General features: G+C 41.8%; 1 protein-coding gene across 2 annotated transcripts in view; it reads right to left on the bottom strand.

Moving 5' to 3' along the window:
* myo1cb (myosin Ic, paralog b) overlaps positions 1–12004 on the bottom strand; it is a 111059-nt gene extending 99055 nt beyond the window's left edge. The window contains exons 1-2 of one of the 2 annotated variants that reach the window (XM_063205812.1): positions 11930–12004; positions 11328–11692 (exon numbers count right to left, since the gene is read on the bottom strand). In XM_063205812.1, coding sequence (XP_063061882.1) covers positions 11328–11420 — 93 coding nt within the window. In that variant the 5' untranslated portion in view covers positions 11421–11692; positions 11930–12004. Of the gene's footprint in view, positions 1–6966; positions 7481–11327; positions 11693–11929 lie in introns of those variants that run through there. The other variant, XM_063205814.1, reaches the window with a different exon arrangement.
* Positions 12005–21026: the final 9022 nt, after the last annotated feature.

Consider the following 21026-nt stretch of genomic DNA (forward strand, 5'->3'; position numbering starts at 1 on the left):
GGTATACGGAGTATACCCACTTCTAAATTTTAGGGGTTTCAGTATACCCACTTAAAATTGATTGATCCATTATTTAGTAGCACAAATATATACAGTATACCCACTTCAAAAAATGCTGAAATATACAGTATACCCACCATAAAAAGTAGACTACACCACTGGATAGACCACTGCTGAAAAGACTGTAAGAGGTTATGAGCTCTCAACAGAGCAGGGCTACGCCCATAAGACAGCAGTGAGTTAAGTCTTCTGCTGCATTATGCTACTTCAGCATAGTAATGACTGTTTACATTTCGACTTTTTCCTTAAAAAGAAAATACGATGGCTTGAAACATGGGTTTCGAGCGCTGTATGAAAAGCAAAACCACCATTATGTAAGCTCTCTCTACAGTACTCACTGACCTTTGGGGATATCCAGCAGCCTTGTCTGGGAGACAAACTCCAAATCTGACTGGCCTACGAAGAGCACAGAAGATTCCTCACGCTTCGAGAAACAGCTGGGGAAAAGCTCAGCCCAAAAAGCTCGCCTTGTTTTTCTTTTTTTCCCCCCTCTTCACTGTCCAAACCAAAACCAGAATCTGACTGGAACTATATTTAATGTGCGGGTGATCCAAAACTGTATCTCTGTGACATTATACTTAAGCAATGCTGCACACAATCCAGAGAGTGGGACTGCAAAGGATTCACCTCATGGGCGGGCGATGGAAAAGTCTATTGACACACAGACTGGTCCACTTATCCGCAAATCAATTAACAGCAACGCCAACATTGTTTGATAGTGTAATGCTGTCATTGATTGCAGATGAAATTGTTGGCTGTTGTGTTGACAGCCGGGGGCCTGCAAACAAGACCAGCAGTCCAGCACATCCTTGAACCCAACTAAAACATCAACATCATCAAAACACAAGAGAGGGAGATGCGGACACAACCTCTAAACGCCCTTGATCTGTCATTGCCAATGACTTTGGCTGTCCAGAGGCGGATGACACAACCTTCCGCAATGGTGTTCCAAATGTATTTTCTTTGGTCTCCTTCACATTTCAGTTTCATTTTCTGTATAACAATCAGTTCTACTGAGTTTCTTGTGACCTGCTTCATTATACACGGTGGAAGAATGACAACAGCACTTGGCACAAGAATGACAATTATGTCTGACAGAAGAAGGGGAGGTGGCTGCCATTCCATACTGAATACCAGGCCAGGCATCTCTCTCTCTCTCTCTCTCTCTCTCTCTCTCTACAGATATGTGCATGGCTCCTGAGGTAAGGGCTGCAGCTCACCTCATGAGGGCATTCCACACATTGAAAGATACCCCTCCAGCTATTTGGAGAGGTTATAGATTAGATGCAGTTCAGAGAGGACAAATCATTCATGTCATTGAATGGCCACATGGCCATCAGCAATTTGATGGAAATGGGAGTCCAAGAGGTTTGCAGGCAGCATCAGATGGAATGAAGTCAGCGACATTTGAGATTAGGGCTGACTCGATGACTCAAAAAAACTATGCGGAACCCTTGGAGACACACGCACACGTTTTTGGCATCCACTCTATGTGCTGTTACGAAATGTTATTTCTTCGCATAGTTAGGCTATGCTTATATGAGGGCTACACCCATAATAAATCGTCATAATCCCCGAGGTCATTAGGGCTAAAATGCTGTCGAGTTCATGGCAACTAAACTTTTCAGTCCTATATATTGTGCGCGCATGCAAAATTGCCTATTTGAAATTAAAATCGATATGTCGCAAGGCAGCTGTTTGGGACCTTTGTTGTATTCTATTTTCACAAATGATTTACCTTCAGCGATACAAAATGCAAAAGTTGTAATGTATGCAGATGATACTTCTATTTATACATCTGCAAAAACATCAGCTGAACTGACACAAGTTTTGAACATGGTGCTAGGAACAATAGAAGATGGGTAACACAACAAATCTGTTCTCAATTATTAAAACAAAAGTATTGTGTTTTGGATCTAGTCATCATTGAGTGTGACAGCACTTAATCTGTGCATTAACATACGAAAAATTGAAAAGTAAAGGAAGTAAAGTATTGGGAGTCATCATAGATAGAGACTGTACTGGTTAAACAGATTGACCACATGGTTAGAAAATGAGTAGTGGTTGGACTACTCAGGGCTGGTGGCTAGTTTTCATCAAGAAATAAGGAAAAGGATTGTATGCTCTTTGGTTTTAGCACAGATGGAGTACTGTACGATTGTGTGGTCAAAGTGCCAACAAAGATCACCTTGCTTACTCAGCGAGTCCAAACACAGGGCAAGCACGTCTTGTTCTACATGTTCCTACACAACAAATATCACTTAGGCTACATGCATTCAGGTTTTACAAGTGGTTGAGAGAGGAGGAAAAGGCTTTCACGTCTCTTTGTTAACATCAATTGGGCGTTTTAAACAAACAAAATGCATTAAATCGGCTATAATTCTCTGTAAAAGTATTGTTGATATTATACATATAACACAAGGCATGACAGCAGAGGAGAACTGAGATCCCAAGAGCAAATACCAATGCATTTGCTACGATGTTGACTATAGATCAATTAAAGCATGGAACAATTTGCAAAATTAACTATATTGAATAGTTAAAGTGTTTTTAAAAAAAAAAAAAAAAAAAAAAAAAAAAAAAAAAAAAAAAAAAAAAAAAAAAAAAAAAAAAAAAAAAAAAAAAAAAAAAAAAAAAAAAAAAAAAAAAAAACACAAACAAAAAAAAAAAAAAAAAAAAGAAAAGAAAAAACAAACAAAAACAAAAAATAAAAATAAATAAATAAAAAAAAAGCAAAAAGAAAACAAAAAACAAACAAAAAAAAAAAAAAAAAAAAAAAAAAAAAAAAAAAAAAATTGTCAAAAAAAAAAAAGAAAAAAAAAAAAAAAAACAAAACAAAAAAAAAAAAACAAAATAAAAAAAAAAAAAAAAAAAAAACAAAAAAAAAAATAAAAAAAAAAAAAAAAAAACAAAAAAACAAAACAAAACAGCAAGAAAAAAAAAAAAACAACAAAGAAAAAAAAAAAAAAAAAAATAAACACCAAAAAAAAAAAAAAAACAAACAAAAAAAAAAAAAAAAAAAAACAAAAAAAGAAAAANAAAAAAAAAAAAAAAAAAAAAATAAAAAAAAAAAAAAAAAAACAGTGTGAAAAACATCTGAGCCTATCATATATAAACTAGGGTAGTGCAGAGGTAGAGATGTTTGTCACAAGGTCTTAAACCATTATTATAGTAATTTATGTTTATGTTTATATTAAATGTTTTTCTTTCTTTTTTTCTGTCTTCTCAATGTATGGTGCTTAAATGAATGTACAGATTTGTGTAGAACTTTTAACTGTGTGTGATTTTATTGTTGGACCCCAGGAAGAATAGCTGGGTTTGCGCCCAGCTAATGGGGATCCTAATAAACTAAATAACTAACTAAACTAATGTCAGTCAGTCAGCACATCTAACCACGTTGTCGCGAAGCTGAGCTGACATGCGCGTGCCGTGTACAGTAGCCTAAATGAATGAACTTCAACAGGAAAGATATATTCATAACCACAAGTCAGCATTCAAATTCTGACGAATAGCAGGGGCGTTCGCATTCTGGTGCTACCCATGCTCAATACTCGTGTCTTTTCAGCCATTGATGTGCGCAGCTATTCTGGACTTTACGGTCCCATTCACTTCAATTCATTTTTTTGGCGTTTTACATATTTCGGACCGTGCGGACGCCGCTGTACTCGTGCGAGGAAAACAACAATAGTCTCGGGTGCTAAACATGGTCATGGAACGGCTTCCTTAACCAGAATGGTGTGTGTTGTGTTATTTCGAAGATAATTAAAGAAAATCTTATTACAATGGGATTTCTCATAGGCATGGTTTTGCATGTCTCTTATCTCTTTTCATGTTGACTGAGCGATCACCGTTACAAGTTTACAAGGTGCCCAGCGCACATATGTATGCATACAAAAAGGAAGAATACATTTCACAGTGTAATTCTGCAAATAATTCACTTCAAAGTTAAGTGTTATTACATAGGCACCATGGTCATCAATATGTGTGTAAGAACAAGTGAAAAAACAAATCGGTCAGTTTGTCAAAGAGGAGACGGTAGATATGCACCATAATACACAGTATTCATCGAAATGTGCTCATGAGTTGTATGCTGAAGAAATACTGTACGCACAAATATCTATTTACTGAATTAGACTAATCATGGCCTATCAGAAGTGAGGTAACATACACGAGTGTAAAAATTGTCCTTTGATGGGCCTTGAACCCACAACCTGTGGAATGGTAGGCATGACTCCATCCACTAAGCTACCACAGTTTCAGTAGAATTTGTTTGACCAGAAAACTTCTTGTTGTGCACATTATCACAGCACTAAAAAAATCATATAGGCCTACAATCATTTCTTCATCATACTTCAGACAATGAGGTAATGGTGCAGGGAAAATATATTTTATATGATTTATTGTGCACAACGACGACATATCTTTCTGGTCTTAACATTTCTTATGAAACTGTGGTAGCTTAGTGGATGAAGTCATGCTGTCCATACCATAGGTTGTGGGTTCAAGGCCACTCAGCATTCAACTTATACTCGCGTGTATGTTACCTCACTCCTGATATAGGCCTACATCATAAGGCTTATTGGGAAAATAAAATATTTGTGCCTTCAGTATGTCTTCAGCATATCTTTCAGGAGCACATAGCGACACATACTGTGTATTATGCTACATCATCCACAGTGTCGCTTTGAGAAATTAATCATTCTCAATTTGCACTAGGCCTACTTATTACATATGTGGTAAGATCTGTTAACTTCAGAGTTACTTATTTTCAGAATTACAGAAAGTTCTGATCATTCTGCACATTGTAAGATGAAATGGTGATGACGCAGTGAACATGCAAAGAGATATGAGACCTGTCCAATCATGCAAATGACATCCCACTATAATACGATTTTATTAAATTTTCTTCAAAACAACACAACACATTGCAGAAATTGTTGTAGCCATATGTAGGCCTATAGGATGTAATGGAAGCATTTACACATTGTCAGCAGCGCAAGCACCCTTTTCTCACAGACCCTTGATGTGCCCTACAGACAGACTTGAAGTACTTTGTACATGGGCCCATCTAAAACATGCAGTACAATGTTAAAGGGACAGTTTGGTCAATTTCAACATGCAGTTGTAATGCTCACACTACCCTGGACTTGTCAGTGCCTGAGATTTTTTTTTTCTTTCTTCAGCCGATCCTGGTCATTGTTAATGGGGGCAGCTCTTTGTTTACATTTCAAAAAAAACATTTTTATTTATTTCCCAAAAACATCCAAAAGGTTATAAAAACATCAGCAGACAACTAGCAAGCAGGAGTACCTTTTGGGAAAATATTTGGAGTTGGCCTATGTTTTATTTTTTTAAAATGTAAACAAAATCTGCCCCCATTAAAATAGCTCAGATCTCGGAAAGGGCTGAGCCGAAAAAATCACCAGGTACTGACAAGTCAAAGGTAGTGTGAGCATTACAACTGCATGTTGAAATTGACCAAACTGTCCCTTTAAGATTTTGTTTGTTAATTCTTAACCTACAAACATGGAAAAGACAGAGGAGATGAAAGACATTGGAAACTTCTTGAATGTAGCAATCCCATTACAATAGAAACAACATGAATTGTTTGCCAATTAATGACTAAGTAGCCTAGCCCAGTGGTTCCCAACCTTTTTCTTCAGGGACCCATGTTTTTACTATTGTAAGGTTTGGTGACCCAGCGCCCGCATGAGAGGAAGTCACTCGATACGCTCTGTCTCCTACGAAAACTCATTTTAGTCATCATTTTATTCCTCAATTCGTCTTTGTTCAAAAACAGAATAAATGTTTAATGTAGCACTTAAATTTTGTTGCTTCTATGCATTTGTCATTTATTCAACATGGGCTACATATGGTATTAAAATGAAACCCCTTAAACTCAAGAGGGCTTCGCGACCCCCTGTGGATCTTTGGCGACCCATAGGTTGGGAATCACTGGCCTAGCCTATAATGCAACCTTTGTTATATAGCCTAATAGTGAGTTAAATTGAATCCGAATGTCTCAGCGTGCCCTACAATATCGCCCCCCTGTGGCCACATTAGCTAATGAAGATAATGTTGCTTGAGTGATATGTGGCATGTGCATTATTGAGGAAAGAGACGTAGGCTATGTGCCGTCAGTATTTTTCCTTCATATCATTCAGAAGCATGGTGTGATGCATACTTTGTACTATGTTGCGCATATCTACCATCTCCTCTTTGACAAACTGACCGATTTGTTTTTTTCACTTGTTCTTACACACATATTGATGACCATGGTGCCTATGTAATAACACTTAACTTTGAAGTGAATTATTTGCAGAATTACACTGTGAAATGTATTCTTCCTTTTTGTATGCATACATATGTGCGCTGTGCACCTTGTAAACTTGTAACGGTGATAGCTCAGTCAACATGAAAAGAGATAAGAGACATGCAAAACCATGCCTATGAGAAATCCCATTGTAATAAGATTTTCTTTAATTATCTTCGAAATGACACAACACACACCATTCTGGTTAAGCAAGCCGTTCCATGACCATGTTTAGCACCCGAGACTATTGTTGTTTTCCTCGCACGAGTACAGCGGCGTCCGCACGGTCCGAAATCTGTAAAACTCCTACAACAAAAAAAGAATTGAAGATAATGGGACCGTAAAGTCCAGAATAGCTGCGCACATCAATGGCTGAAAAGACACGAGTATGCTCAATCGCTATGAAAGAACTTGAACTCCAACCACGACAACATGTGTCTGTCTGACATTTCAAGGCATTTTTCTCAGTCTGTAACGCTGATGCGAAGTTGCACTCGTGCGCTCTCTGAGGTGAAAACCAAATCCTGAAGCGTGTCACAACACGCTGAAGAGAGAAGGTAAAATTCACAAAACCTTTTTAAAGTGAGACCTACCTTATGAAGTTCTGTTATAAGCACGAGAATGTGCTAGTCCTGAACGACGAACGATCTCTACCGGCTGACAGTAAATAACATTCATAAGGTGAATTCCCTGAAGTACGTTGAGGCTGTAATATCAATCCTGTCGTCTTGCCCTTTAGACGGTCCTCTGGTGGATAGTCCAAAACTTGAGTCCTTTTTGCTTATACTACAGCCCTTTCCACATAGCAGTTACTCCTCCAAAAGTGACAGCTCTAGTTAATAAATCACACTTTAAATTTGACAGGGCAGTCCTTGCTGAGTGAGTGTCCTTGTACGCGTAAAATGCACTGCCACAAATAAGAACCTTGTAGCGGTATAACAGGTTGTTTAGCCTAACACTCAACGTTACTTTGCAGATACACCTATTCTGTAAACTATTGGAGCTTGAGTCACAGACAGTCTTACAGTCGTGAAACAACTGCTCATATTCTCCCCTCCCTCTCTGCCTTCAAACATTGCCTATGACAAAACCTACCAGGAAGTTCTTCAAACCAATCGCACTGATGTGTTCGCATGACTATTCGTAGACAATTCGTTCAAAATAATATAATTCAAAACAAATCTAACAATGATCAACAACTGTGAGTTTCAATTACGTTGAGTGATGGACTATTGTCTTACATCTAGGGCTTCAATCTGTCAAATGAACCGTGCGTAATTTGCATGCAGGTCTTCAAAAACTTTTGGATAGGTCTGTTTAGAAAACCTATGTTGGGTTTGTTTTTAGTCCATATTCTCAGTCGAAGTTTTATTGATGCCTTAGGTTTAGTATTATTTAATAGATGTAGTCTATTTATTAATGTACAAAAACATTACAACCTTATCAAATGACAACCATTACTGTGAAATAGTAGCTATTAAGAGTTAATTACCTTATTTTTACAGCCTATTAGTCGTGTCCACTATTGGTTTATCTCTTATTATCAGTCTATGCTGATGTCTGCTGTTTCTGAGACACAGACATCAACACTTGGGTGGGTTCCACTTTTTACTTGTGGTTGGTGTTCATGGTTTGTCCAGTAAGATTGCATTGTATTACCCCCTGCTGACAGAAACCCAGCTACTGCAACCTTATGTCATTCAGCATGGGACAAGTCGGACATGGTCCTGAAGAGGGAAGATTGGATATAGCAGTACAGAGTCACTGCCTTTGACTTCACAAGTCTCACATAATTATTGATAGCATACGGTAAACTACATTTCACAAGTCTCACATAATCATTGATAAGATAAACTAAGGCAATGGCTGTGCTAATTCAGTCTACATTTAAAAAAATGTCTCTATAGGTTTTGAATCAGAAGAACCCTGCATTCAGTGTAATCAATTCCACAGCAGCCGAGGCCAGAGTCTCATAACGTCTCCATCCCTCTGTCTCTATCTCCTGAAGGTGACCTCTGAGATCCTGTGTTAACATTAGTGCGCTCCGATGTAACACAGCACCCCGTGCGCCGGTGGATGGAATGAATGATCAATAGTGTTCCGTCCGTCACAGCTTTGTTCTTGTCAGCCTGCCTGCGTGTGTGTGTGTGTGTGTGTGTGTGTGTGTGTGTGTGTGTGTGTGTGTGTGTGTGTGTGTGTGTGTGTGTGTGTGTGTGTGTGTGTGTGTGTGTGTGTGTGTGTGTGTGTGTGCGAGCACCACCAAACCAACCAACCAACCCCCTCCTGTCCTGCATTAAAGTGTGTTTGCCAAGCCAAGCTAAGCAGGGAGGAAAGGTTGCATCCTGTTGACACGGCCGCGGTGGACAGACAGGCCAGGCTTCAGGGTGTGTTCCCTTCTCTTAAACACACTCTTAAAACTGTAGGGAGTTTATGGCCATTGTCGTCAAACACTTAGCAGGCCCTCACAGCGCTGTTTGTACATTACAAGAGGAGAGGCAGCCATTTTTCCTCTCTCTCTCTCTCTCAGGTTCTAAAGTATTTTACAGGCTGTGCCATTGTGTTTCTCACCCACTCTCACTTTCTCTGTATCACACATGCGTGCACTCTCTCTCTCTCTCTCTCTCTCTCTCTCTCTCTCTCTCTCTCTCTCTCTCTCTCTCTCTCTCTCTCTCTCTCTCTCTCTCTCTCTCTCTCTCTCTCTCTCTCACACACACACACACACACACACACACACACACACACACACACACACACACACACACACACACACACACACACACACACACACACACACACACACACACACACACACACACACACACACACACACTTTTGGATGATGTTGTGACCTTAGAGGAATGTTAATGGGAATATTCCGTTCCTGTATTTTAGTATTTCCTGCGCATTCCAGACAGATACTTTTCCAAGCCATTACTATAAAAAAAAACGCAGCCCGTTACCTGCCATTGTGTTCTGACCACAGCCCAAAAACCTCTTAACTATATAATTACAGATACTTGACAATGTACTTAAATATTAAACAAAATTAATTCCAATGAGCCATGAATTCTTAATAAAAAGCACCATTTGTGCCATGGCTCTGCTGGTACCAAGGTGTATCGTTCTTTTCTCTCAACACCATGCAAAATCCATCTGTCTCCAGGATATCGCCAAGGTACACTGCACCATGGAAACTGCTGAACAACACAACCTGCTATTAAAGCACACCCACCACCAGTTCTTGTTAGTATGTGCCATCTGGCATTTGTGCTTGACTGACACTTTTTTTCACATGCCATCTTAAACACAAGGCGTAATCTAGAAGAAAGCGACGAAAGAATAAAAGGTAAGCTAAATAATCCTGGACACTACTAGCCAATACTTTTTTCAACATTTCCTGTAAGGTTTGAACTTTTTATCTGTGTTATTTTGACATGTCAGGGCCAGGGGAAAACCCACATCCTGCATTCCTTAGATTGTGTTATGACATTCTTCGAACCCACTTCAGTCCCATTTGTCTCCTTCATACTTCATGAGGAGGGGCAAAAAAAAAACAGGGGTGCATTTCTCGAAATTGTAGTTGTTAGCCAGTTATCAGCTTGGATAGTTGGCAATGGGAAATTGCATTACAAACAACAAAGTAGCTAACGTAGTCAGCAATTATGCTTTCGAGAAACGCACCCCAGAGCTGAGTGAGTGCAACTCAGAGTTCGATGCACTCTTTTTCTGTGTGTACATTCGTGCTGCTGTTTTGCCTCACAGATCATCCCGCCCTGACCTTTACATCTCCTCGGGCAACATCACGTTGCAGTTCACATGCTGCTCATACATACATGGCATGACCACAATAAAGATCTAACTGTGGACTCTAAAGCCTGAGGCTAAAACAGCTTGAGCAAACACTGAATGACAATGGCATTGATTTCGGTCCCTCTGTTGTGGGCCAGACGGGCAAGGCCATGTCCACATCTAAGCTCATGGATGGTACTGGAACATCAATAGACTATATACCTACCTTTAGTTAGGGACCAGGCCAAGAGCCAAAACTCAAAACTCATGTATGCCATGTGGCAGGCTACATTGATACAGCTGAATATAGAAACAATTTATACATTTATTAATACATTTATAGAATGTTGGGAAATTGACATTTTTGTATTGGCCATTCCATTGAAACGCATTGCACAATGCATTTTTATAGAGGTTTTAGAGTATGTTCTCAAAACATTTGAATGGCAAGAATTCACACATAGATGATAGTACCTCTCAACAGTCAATTCCAATCAAGGATTCCAATAGTAAAATGCAAAAAGTCAAAAATGGTGGATATAGCGTTTTGGAAAAGAGTTCTTCAATTTTAAAATTGCTCAGGACTCATTTGCACGTGATACCAGTCTATTGCAATATTACAGTTAAACTAATGGATACATATCGAAACTTTTTGAAAAACATGTTTGCCACATGAATGTTGCTGTCCAATGGTAGCCTATATCCTAAGTTACCCTTACCTCTCCTTACAGACCTCAATTCATGATCTAAGTGCCCATGACCAAGACAGCTCTTCCCACGTTGCTCCAGGGGCTGTAACCACTACCCTACACCTAAATAACTCACATTTGATAAAAGCCCAAGTGTAATTCCAGTGATTCCTATACATTGACCATTCTGTGGCGCAGCACAACAGAATGTAAAATGAGCTCCACAAATTAATTCTACCTCTTTTTCACAAAGCAAGCAATCACTCTCACAGAGAGACAGAGAGGGACAGGGAGCGAGAGACATGCATACATGTCAAATTGGGGTACCCGCATATCACTTGCACTGGCATGACTTTTTCACACTAGTCACTACACAATGCGACTTGCTCTGCAGCAAATGCACCAAATGTAAGGCAACTGTGATGCTACAGTATATGAAGTATTTGGGTACGGGAGTACTGGAAAGGAGGGCCCACCTTGTGGCAGCCGTAGCAGCAGCTCTCGCCGTTCTTCCCCGGGGCCAAGATGATCTCCCCGGTGGGGATCAGCTGGATCTTTAACTCCATCATGGTGGCTGGCTGTCCTGGGGGGGGTCAGGTCCCTCCTGTTGCTGACGACGGTCCCTTGTTGCTTCTTGGGTGTCCTGAGTGTCTACTACTGCTGCTGCTCCCACCGCAACTGTTGCTGATGTCTCTGTCCCTTGTCGTCCCTCGTCCGTCGCTTGTTGTTGTCCCTTGTCCTCACACCCCTCAGCTGTCAGTCACCTCCGCTTAGGAAGAGCTCGCACGTGCGCCTCCAAGGCTGTTGAGGGGTGAAAGCTGCGAGAGTGTGAGAGTGAACGCTGACCAGGCCAAGAGAGAGAGATAGAGAGAGACAGAGGGAGACAGTGAGAGAGAGGGAAGTGAACAGGAGGGTACGAAACACTGCTCGTAAAACAAGTAAGGCACACAGCTGCACACTGTCCTGTAGTGGGAGAGTCAGCGAGAGAGAGAGAGGGAGTAACAGGGAGTTTTTCTTTCTTTTTTTTTTTTAAAGAGAGAAAAAGCAGAGTGAGGAGTGAGAATGAGGGAGGTGTTACCTGTTTCTGAGCAGCCGGCGTTTGCGTGTTTCCTCTGGTGCTCTGGGGCGGGGGGGATGTGTGGAGCAGGAGAGGGGTCAGGGACTCTTCCCACTGCCTGCCACCACCACCACAGCCTGCATGTAATTGATGTAGTCGCGTCTCGGACAAGGGCACCACCAGACTGTAGGTTGTGTATGTTGGTTTCCCTATCTGTGTATGTGTGTGTGTTTGTGTGTTTGTGTGTGTATTTCTGAGGGTGTTGTGTGTGTTTAGTGTTCCTTAGCAGGTTGTGTGTGTATGAGTGTGCAAGAGTGTTTCTGAAGTGTGTATCTGTGTGTGTGTGTGTGAGAGAGAATGTTTCTGAGTGTGGGTCTGTGAGTGTGTGAGCGAGAGAGTCTCTTAGTGTGTGTGTGTGTGTGTCTGTGTGTGTGTGACAGCCACAGCTCGCTGGCTTTCGCCGTCAGCGCTTCCTCCAAGACTCAGCATCCTGTCCTTGCACATTCCCATGGTAAACACCGGAGGAAAGAGCACTTCCCCTGGATGTGCGGCCCGGTGTAGGGCAGGCAGGCAGGCAGGCAGGCAGGCAGGCAGGCATTACTTCTCCCCCCTTACCCACCCCGCATCGTGCTCCCCTGCAGGCAGGCAGGCAGGCAGGCAGGCAGGCAGGCAGGCAGGCAGGCAGGCAGGCAGGCAGGCAGGCAGGCAGGCAGGCAGGCATTACTTCTCCCCCCTTACCCACCCCGCATCGTGCTCCCCATCTTCACATCTCTCTTTAACAAAAACACAAAAACAAATACCCACCACTTGGGCCCCGCGGGGGAGGCTAAATGTTTATACGAGGCCGTCCGTCTAGGCCACGGGGCTCACAGCGGGAGGAGGAGAGAGTTCATGCCACTCCGATTAGACTGACAAGTTGGAGGACAAATAAGGGGTGCGACCCCTGATGCTGACCTCTGGAGGTTGACCCCTGATTGGCCTGCCCGTGACCTCCAGCTCAGTCATGCCTCCTCATCGGTCGGCACTCTTCGTGTTCAACAAAAAAGTGTGTGAAAAATAAATACTGTAAGTCAATAATTTACAAAAGTAAATACAGCATATACAGTATGTCAATAAAAATATATAAATATATGACTTTTAAAAAGAGATTAAGAGGAAAATAGAAATTGGAAGATGCCATGGCCCAACAACTCTTTTCTAAATTTAGAGCACTTGCACTATAATTAGTATGAGATATGACATCTCCCTATTTCCTTTGTCATGTCAGTTATTATTATTTTATTCTGTATAGTGACAACAAAAGGCATTCTATTTTAACTCAGCATTAAGTCATATATGTGAAGTTCCTTGTAAAGCAGGGATGCTGTAATGTGTTCCGCGAAAAAGGCTGTGCCTTTGAGGTTTGATGGCAGGCAAAAAAAAGTGTGAGGAGAGGACTGTATCACAAGTGTACTACAGGTTTAAGTGTGTGTGTAGTGTTTACTCAGGCAGGGGTCCCCAACCTTTCTAGGTCAAGGGCTACCCGAGGGCTACTTATGTTCAAAATCCTCTACTGATGTCTTTTGGCATCATTCTCAAATCACACTATTATTGAATGATACTTTGTTTATAGGTTGTAAAGAATAAATAATCTCATATTTAAATCAAGAAAAGCATTTACTGTGACTAAAATCTGGTAGTCGTCACTGTTTATTAACATCCTTGGTGAGCACCTCAGAAGCTCCTGGAGGGCTATCTGGCGCCCGCGGGCACAACGTTGGTGACACCTGGTTTATTGTTATCCACTCTGGCATTCAGAGAGCCATGATGCTTTCTTATTCTCTGTAGCGTTTTGGAGAGCGCGCACATCCAGATTAAACAGGTGCCGGACTTAAACACGATTAAACATGAAAAGAAGGAAGGTCCGCACACTGTTGCTGCTCCCGGTTTATTAACACAACGTTTCGGCCATGCAGCCTGGTCTTTGGCAGGTGTCGAAGGTGACGAAGACCAGACTGCATGGTCAAAACGTTGTGTTAATAAACCGGGAGCAGCAACAGTGTGCGGACCTTCCTTCTTTTCATGCTTTCTTATTCTCTCACACAGCTCTGTTACGTAATTCATCTGTGTGTTGCATGTAAGAGCATCCGTCAGGATCACAGGACCACTTTACGTCCCTCCTCTCCTCTTTTGCTTATAGACGTCAATGTAAAGTGGCAACGGGCCCAGGTTAGGTGGGGACTGATTTATATTTCCAAACACTTATGTAAGACGTGTACAAGTGTGTCCTTGTGCACAACATATGAGCGATGACTAGAGTGCACCGTGCCGAGTACTGGAGCCAGCACGTGAACAATAGGGTGTCTCCGGTGCGGGAGGTGCTATCTCTGACAAGTCGGTGATGGGTGTGCCCTGGCGACAGCGGCGGTGGTGATGGTGTGTGTGTGTGTGTGTGTGTGTGTGTGTGTGTGTGTGTGTGTGTGTGTGTGTGTGTGTGTGTGTGTGTGTGTGTGTGTGTTCAGACCTGGTAGAGAGGGAAGTGACAGCGGCACACATCCTCTGACCTGTGACACGTGTTTAAGAATCTGCCGATTCCTGGGGATCAACAGGATACAGCGGCCTTGGTGTCCATGAGCACTTGGGTCTTATGGCAGGCCTAGAGAAATATGCCAGCCAGTCATTTATTTAATAATGCACTTAGATTAAATGGTAACACTTATTTCATGTGGTCTACATAAGTGTGTTGTGCAATCGTCATAAATGATACAACACATACACATAAGGAACATTACTGACATTGTCGTTGTTTAAGACTGTTGTTGTCATAGTGTGTGTTTAGGGTTTTGGAATGTCATGACACCCAGATAATGTTGACATGACATTCCAAAAACCAAATGGCACATAATGACAACAGTCACAAACATCAGTATGTGTCATCAATATTCCTGATATGTGTCATGTCATTCTTATGACGGTCACATGACACCCTTATGTATTCTGCATCAATCAGTGTTACCAGTTAAATTTTAACCTGACACACACGACATAGTGACATTATTTTCACCATGCAGGACTTCGCAAAGGCCTCCACGGATGGGGACTCCACGAAAGTAATTTGACTGTGTGCCGTGTCAGGTTAAAATGTAATCTCATTTCCATATAAAATAAACGTGCCATCCCAAAAGTGTGTCATACTTGCATCTTAACACTGAAAACAAGGTCAATGTTCAGGTGCCCTTCTGATAAGAGTAACAACCTGAATGATTGCAATAATAACTGATAAGCAACAACAGTACAGATAAAAAGAAACAAATAGCCGAGGGCATACAATCACAACGGTGACCAGGGAAGCTGTCAAGGGTGGACAAAGGGGTCAGTTGTCCCAGGCCCTTGGAGAGAGGGGCCCCAGAATTGAGTCCTCATTACATTGTATTTATTGGGTGAGGGGGCCCTTTCAGATGACTCTGTCCTGGGCCCAGCCAAAGCTGTCAGCGGCCCTGACGGTGACGCCTTATCTACAAGGGTGAAGGACCAAGAGTAGACTTCCCCCTCTGACTGTCTTAGAATAGCCACCTTTGCAGCTCATGCAACCCCACCCCATAGGCATGTACATGGAGGTAGACACACACACACACACACACACACACACACACACACATGCATGCAGACAGGCAGACACACACACACACACACACACACACACACACACACACACACACACACACACACACACACACACACACACACACACACACACACACATGCATGCAGGCAGACACACACACACACACACACACTTTTCAGGCATGCCTCAGGACGCAAGTTGCCCTTCCGCTTTCTGTTAATATTTGAATGGCATGGAGCAGAGAGAGATCGAGAGAGAGAGAGAGAGAGAGAGAGAGAGAGAAGCTAAATACAAATTGTCAAATTGTAAATACAAAAAAGTCCAAAACAAGAAGTGTCTGAATGGCAAACTCCTCCTTCCCTGGCCCGGACCAGGCCGGCCTGTGTGTACCGCTTGATGTCTGAGCTGGACAGGGTGAGGGTGTGGTGGGCACCACTAGTCCCACCGGCCGCCTGCCAGTGTCTAGGAGGCAACACTCCACTCACATCCTGTTTGTGAGAGAGCTCAGCTGGAGGGAAACCCTTACACAGAGTCAGAATAGGTGGGTCACAAAGGCTGCTGACAGCTTTGGTCGGGCCCTGGACAAAGTCTCCTGGTAGGGCCCCCCAAACAATGCATACTATTTAATGAGGGACCAATTAGGCCCCTTATCTCCCTGGGCCAGGGACACCTGAGCTATTTGTTCCCCCAGTGACAAATAGAATTTTACTATTATTAAATAATCAATTGTCATGAATCGATACAATATATCGTGAAAATAAGTATCAGGATACCTTGTCATGAATCAATGCAGTACATTGTGATAATAAGTATTGCAATGCACTGTCTTAACAATTTTTTTGCACACCCCTATGCATCGGCTTCCTTATGGTGGGGTGGATAGGCTGGGCAGAGAGAGAGAGAGCTGGAGGGTTAGAGGCAACACACAGGTCGTAAAACATCCAACAACCATCAACGTTACACTCAATCAGAGCCTCTGACCCTTTGAGCCATGGGCGGCTTTCTACCGGAGCTGGAAAACAAGCTCCTGCAATCTATTTTTAACTCTTGAAAAGGAAGACAGTAATATTTTACTGCCATTGAATTTCCTCCATCTGATTTTCTTGTCCTACGCTCCTTCCTACGCATGCAGGCCCCCACCCCACAAGACCTGAGATTCCTTAGTGCAGTGGAACTCAACAATGGGGTCGGGACCCCATGCGGGCTCGTCTGGAATTCAAATGGGGTCGCCTGAAATGTTACTATTCAATTTTCTTTTGAAAATACCATTCACAACCGCAGACTGTCATTAATATCTATAGGTTTATTAATAGCTAACAAATTATGTACAAGTCATGTTTTATTTTATTTTTCCTGATTTTTTTTTTTATATGGGGTCGCCAGAAATTTGGGATGTCAAAATGGGGTCCTGTATCAAAAAAGGTTGAAAACCGCTGCCTTAGTGGGTTCAACAGAGGGGAGGGGAGGTCTATGCTGCTTGATGGCTATGGGGGAAAAAGAAACTTGTACTAACCACTGAATATTAGTAATCAGGAATCACACATTATAAGAATTGGACACCTCTCCACAATTTTAATGAACTACAGTGTACAGCACTTACCATTGTCCTATAAGGACCTGTTGCACCCACAAAGAACCAACATTTATGCTACTACATTGCCCTCTCCTGGTTATGGTAACAGAAGCCACAATGGACAGACACAGTCCCGAAAACTGTTAACTAGCTGCTGTTTAGTTGATATGTGTTAAACTGCTAAAAAAAATGTCTTAAAATGAACAAGCAGTGTTGCTTTTTACGGAAATGGCAACTTTTGTGTTTGCTTCACCACACAGGTGAAAAGAACCAGAGGCCTTTGGAGAACCCACGCCTGCCCATCATCAAGATGCCTAGAAAAGTGAGGAAGCAGAAAGTGAAAAGGTGAACAGGTTCAAACACACATATATTTTTAGACATTCCTCACTTTTGTGTTTTTTTCTCTCGACACACCCTCAGACCTAAAGCAAACAAACAACCATCGGCCTGCTTCTTGCGCTCTTCCATGGCAGGCATCCGACGGACAGACAAGACAAAGCGAAAGACACAACGCAGAAGAAAAAGAAAAAAAAGAAGAGGAGGAAGGAAGGAGGGAGTGACAGAGAGGAAGACAAACAAGTGAAGCCTCTGACCACAAGCCCTCTGGTGTACAACCCACAGGTCAGCGCTCACTTACATCTGCTCTCTCTCGTTGCTATTCTAAACCATTCATCCTTTTGGCTGGATATGGAAAGATTAGTATGAGAGTATTTTTAAACTCACTGCTGCTCAGAGCGCCAAAATGAACAGTACTCCCTCCCTCAAGCGGGATCTGGCACTGTGAAAATAGAAATACTGGTATTGTTCCTCCACAGTCAAGAATAATCACTCTCAGGTACAGTCTCTATATTTAACAACATTTTATGTGTCTGAAGGAAGATAACAAATACTCATCACACACACTTGCGCAATGAGCACATATCTTAACATTCAAGGATGCTCTTTAGTAGTGTAAGTACCGGTACTCAATCACAATTATGGGGCCATAGGTATGCCCAGATAGGGATATGGTAGTGCTAAAACACCGGTCCCTATACCTTACTGGACAAAAAGAGCCCTCTTAAAAGATTTTCATCACAATGTACAACTTCCAATATAATATAACATAACATAACATAATATAGCCTCTAAGGAAGTTTTACATGCCCACGCCCCGCCCCTCACCTCAACACACCACTGAATGGGACCAACGCTTTTAGTATACAGTATGTAAGCATAAATCACTGTTTTGTAGCGGCAAAACTTACTGTACTTCAGTCATATTAGTAAATAGTAGTTTATTATTTAATAAATATTCACGAAAATATCACATTTTACATTAGGCAGCAGTTTCAATGAGCAGCATAGTTGGAATTCCTACTCTGGCCACCATCAATACACAGTGCACCTTTAAGGGCCTCCCTCACAGTGAGAACTGGGGATTCTTGGAGGAAACCTTGTCGCTTTTACAATACAGTGGGTAATTTCAGGTAGGGCTGATGACAGCTTTGGCTGGCCTCATGACAGGCTTCTGAAAGGGCCCCCCTCACCAAAAACATGCAATGTACAGGACCCAATTTTGGGGCACCTCTCTCCCTGGGCCTGGGACAACTAACCTGTTTGTCATCTCCTGTGGGCTCCCCTGGGCCCAGGGGGGTATCGTCCAAGAACCTGGCTCAGCAGTAAACCAGGATTATTTGACCATAACAGAGTTTTCTTCAACTAAATAGCACCTGTGGGTTATCAATTATCCGACTTACCACTTAATGCAGGTTAACTAAGGTGCTGTTTACACGTAGCTGGATATTTTCATATGTGGATATTTTTTTCTCCTGGTTGTATTGGTTTTGGCCTTCCGTTTCCACGTAGCAGATATTTAAAATCCAGGTATAAAAAGCAGGAAGAAAAATATACTATTTAGAGGACTGAAACACATTTGTTACAATGGGGGACTTATTTTTATCCACATGTTGCGTTTACACCTAACAGGAGAAAAAAATATCCTGCTCCGTGGAAACAGCACCTTAGCCAGTGTATCACTAACCCATGTTCTTGGAATTACCCCTCAGGTGGTGTTGCAGGACCTGCTGCTCCGCTACCCTGATGGCCCATCAGATGGAGAAGAGCCCCTGGAGGACCTCCGCTCTCAGCTCTTCGAGAGACAGAAAGCCGTAAGTGCAGTATGTACTCTTCAGAAAGAACTGAAGAAAAGATTAAACATCCTCAAGATCTAAAAAGTTGCTGTTGCTTTGTAAGACACAGACCCATCAATGTAATAACTTCCTGTCAAGTTACAATGTTTTGAATGGACAGACATTCAGGAGAATACATTTCTTTGATTTAACAGCACCCCAAGTACCATTTGATCACAACAAGAACCTGTCTATCCAAGAAGATATGTCGCTTTGAGCTCCCAATGGACTTGAAAGAACTGGAGAGTATGCACACTGCATTGGCTTTTTACAGTATGTGTAAAGGACACCAAAAGTTTCCTGCTTTACCCCAAACTCATGGCATCTGCCAGCTCTCTCCCCACAGGCCTACCTCAAGAAATACTGCCGTGTGTATCAACGTAGGAAAAACGTCTACAGGAAAATCTTCACAAAGTTTGATAAGAGACAGAAAATGCTCCTTTCTTTCAAGGTTTTCTTAATAATTGTAATAAATTGAATATTAACCGTAAACTTCTCACATACACATTATCAAACTTTTAACGTAATGTTAACACTTGCAGACACAATTTCCAGAAGAGCAGAACACAATACATGTATGCAATGTAGTTCATTATTATTACTACATCTATTTGTTTTACATTAATTACTGAAACCATAACCAATGCACTTTCCGTTTACAGGAGATGAAACATGCCCTGAATGATTTGTACATGGGCAGCATCAACTCAAAGCAGTTTCAGTGGCTGATGGATTTGTGTGATGTTCAGGAGCAAACAGAAATCAACTGTGAACTCTTCTGTGCCATCTGTGCCCTCTCTGAGAGGGTGCTGTATGCCGATTTTGTGTAAGTTCATCTGCCATTCTTTGATCACATTCTTACATGAAGATGTTTTTCCATATGAACAATTTCTGATCTGGATAACACTTCATAGTTTAAAAGTGGATTATTCACATTGGTGAATGAATTGCATTCCCATATTCATAAAAAAAAACCCACAAATTTTAAAGCGTTCTATGCGTCTTAAATCCCTAATAACGTGTTGTCCATCTTGGCCAGGACGGATGGCATGGAGTACGGTGATACCAGGCAGAAGGAGCTGCTGGAGGAAGCGGACTTCTGTAGTTTAGTGGCCAGGTTACGCTGCTACAACATCCCACCAGCACTGACCTCACTCCTGCTCACTCTTTAAAGGTGGGGTGGCAGGTTAACTATTTGTAGAAAATGTACTACTATGACATCACGTTGGGGGTTCCGCAGGCTCATAAGAGTCTACGTAGAACCTTAGAATCCTGTTCAGCTCCCATAGATGTGTATAGAAGTCTTCTATACACATCTATGGGAGCTCCCCTAACGTGATGTCATACCTGCAACCCCACCTTGCACTGAAGGCATTGCCTTGGACCTTCTCACAGATGCAAAGAATAACAATGGTCATAAATGAATTGTCCTAATCTTGCATCATGTGTAGGATAACATGATACAAATGTATAAATTACAGCCATGTTGATTAAATCGTGGGGTATCTTGTTTAATAAAGAGCAATAAAGAGCATTACAGAGAAGACACAACACAGTTCATATAAGGTTTTCCATTTTTATTTTAAGTTTAAATGTTAATTTTCATGCTGTGTCTCAGTAAGAACAATACAGATTCTATATCTGTGGCTCCAGTCAGATATCCAGTAGTACAAATTAGCTTCAAGTTAAACATGAAAAAGAAGAGGAAGAGAAAAAAAAAGAATAAAGAGAAAGAATCGGCTATATAAATGAAGTGTGGAACAAAAAGGG

This window comes from Engraulis encrasicolus, chromosome 8, assembly GCF_034702125.1.
Source record: "Engraulis encrasicolus isolate BLACKSEA-1 chromosome 8, IST_EnEncr_1.0, whole genome shotgun sequence".
Classification (NCBI taxonomy): domain Eukaryota; kingdom Metazoa; phylum Chordata; class Actinopteri; order Clupeiformes; family Engraulidae; genus Engraulis; species Engraulis encrasicolus.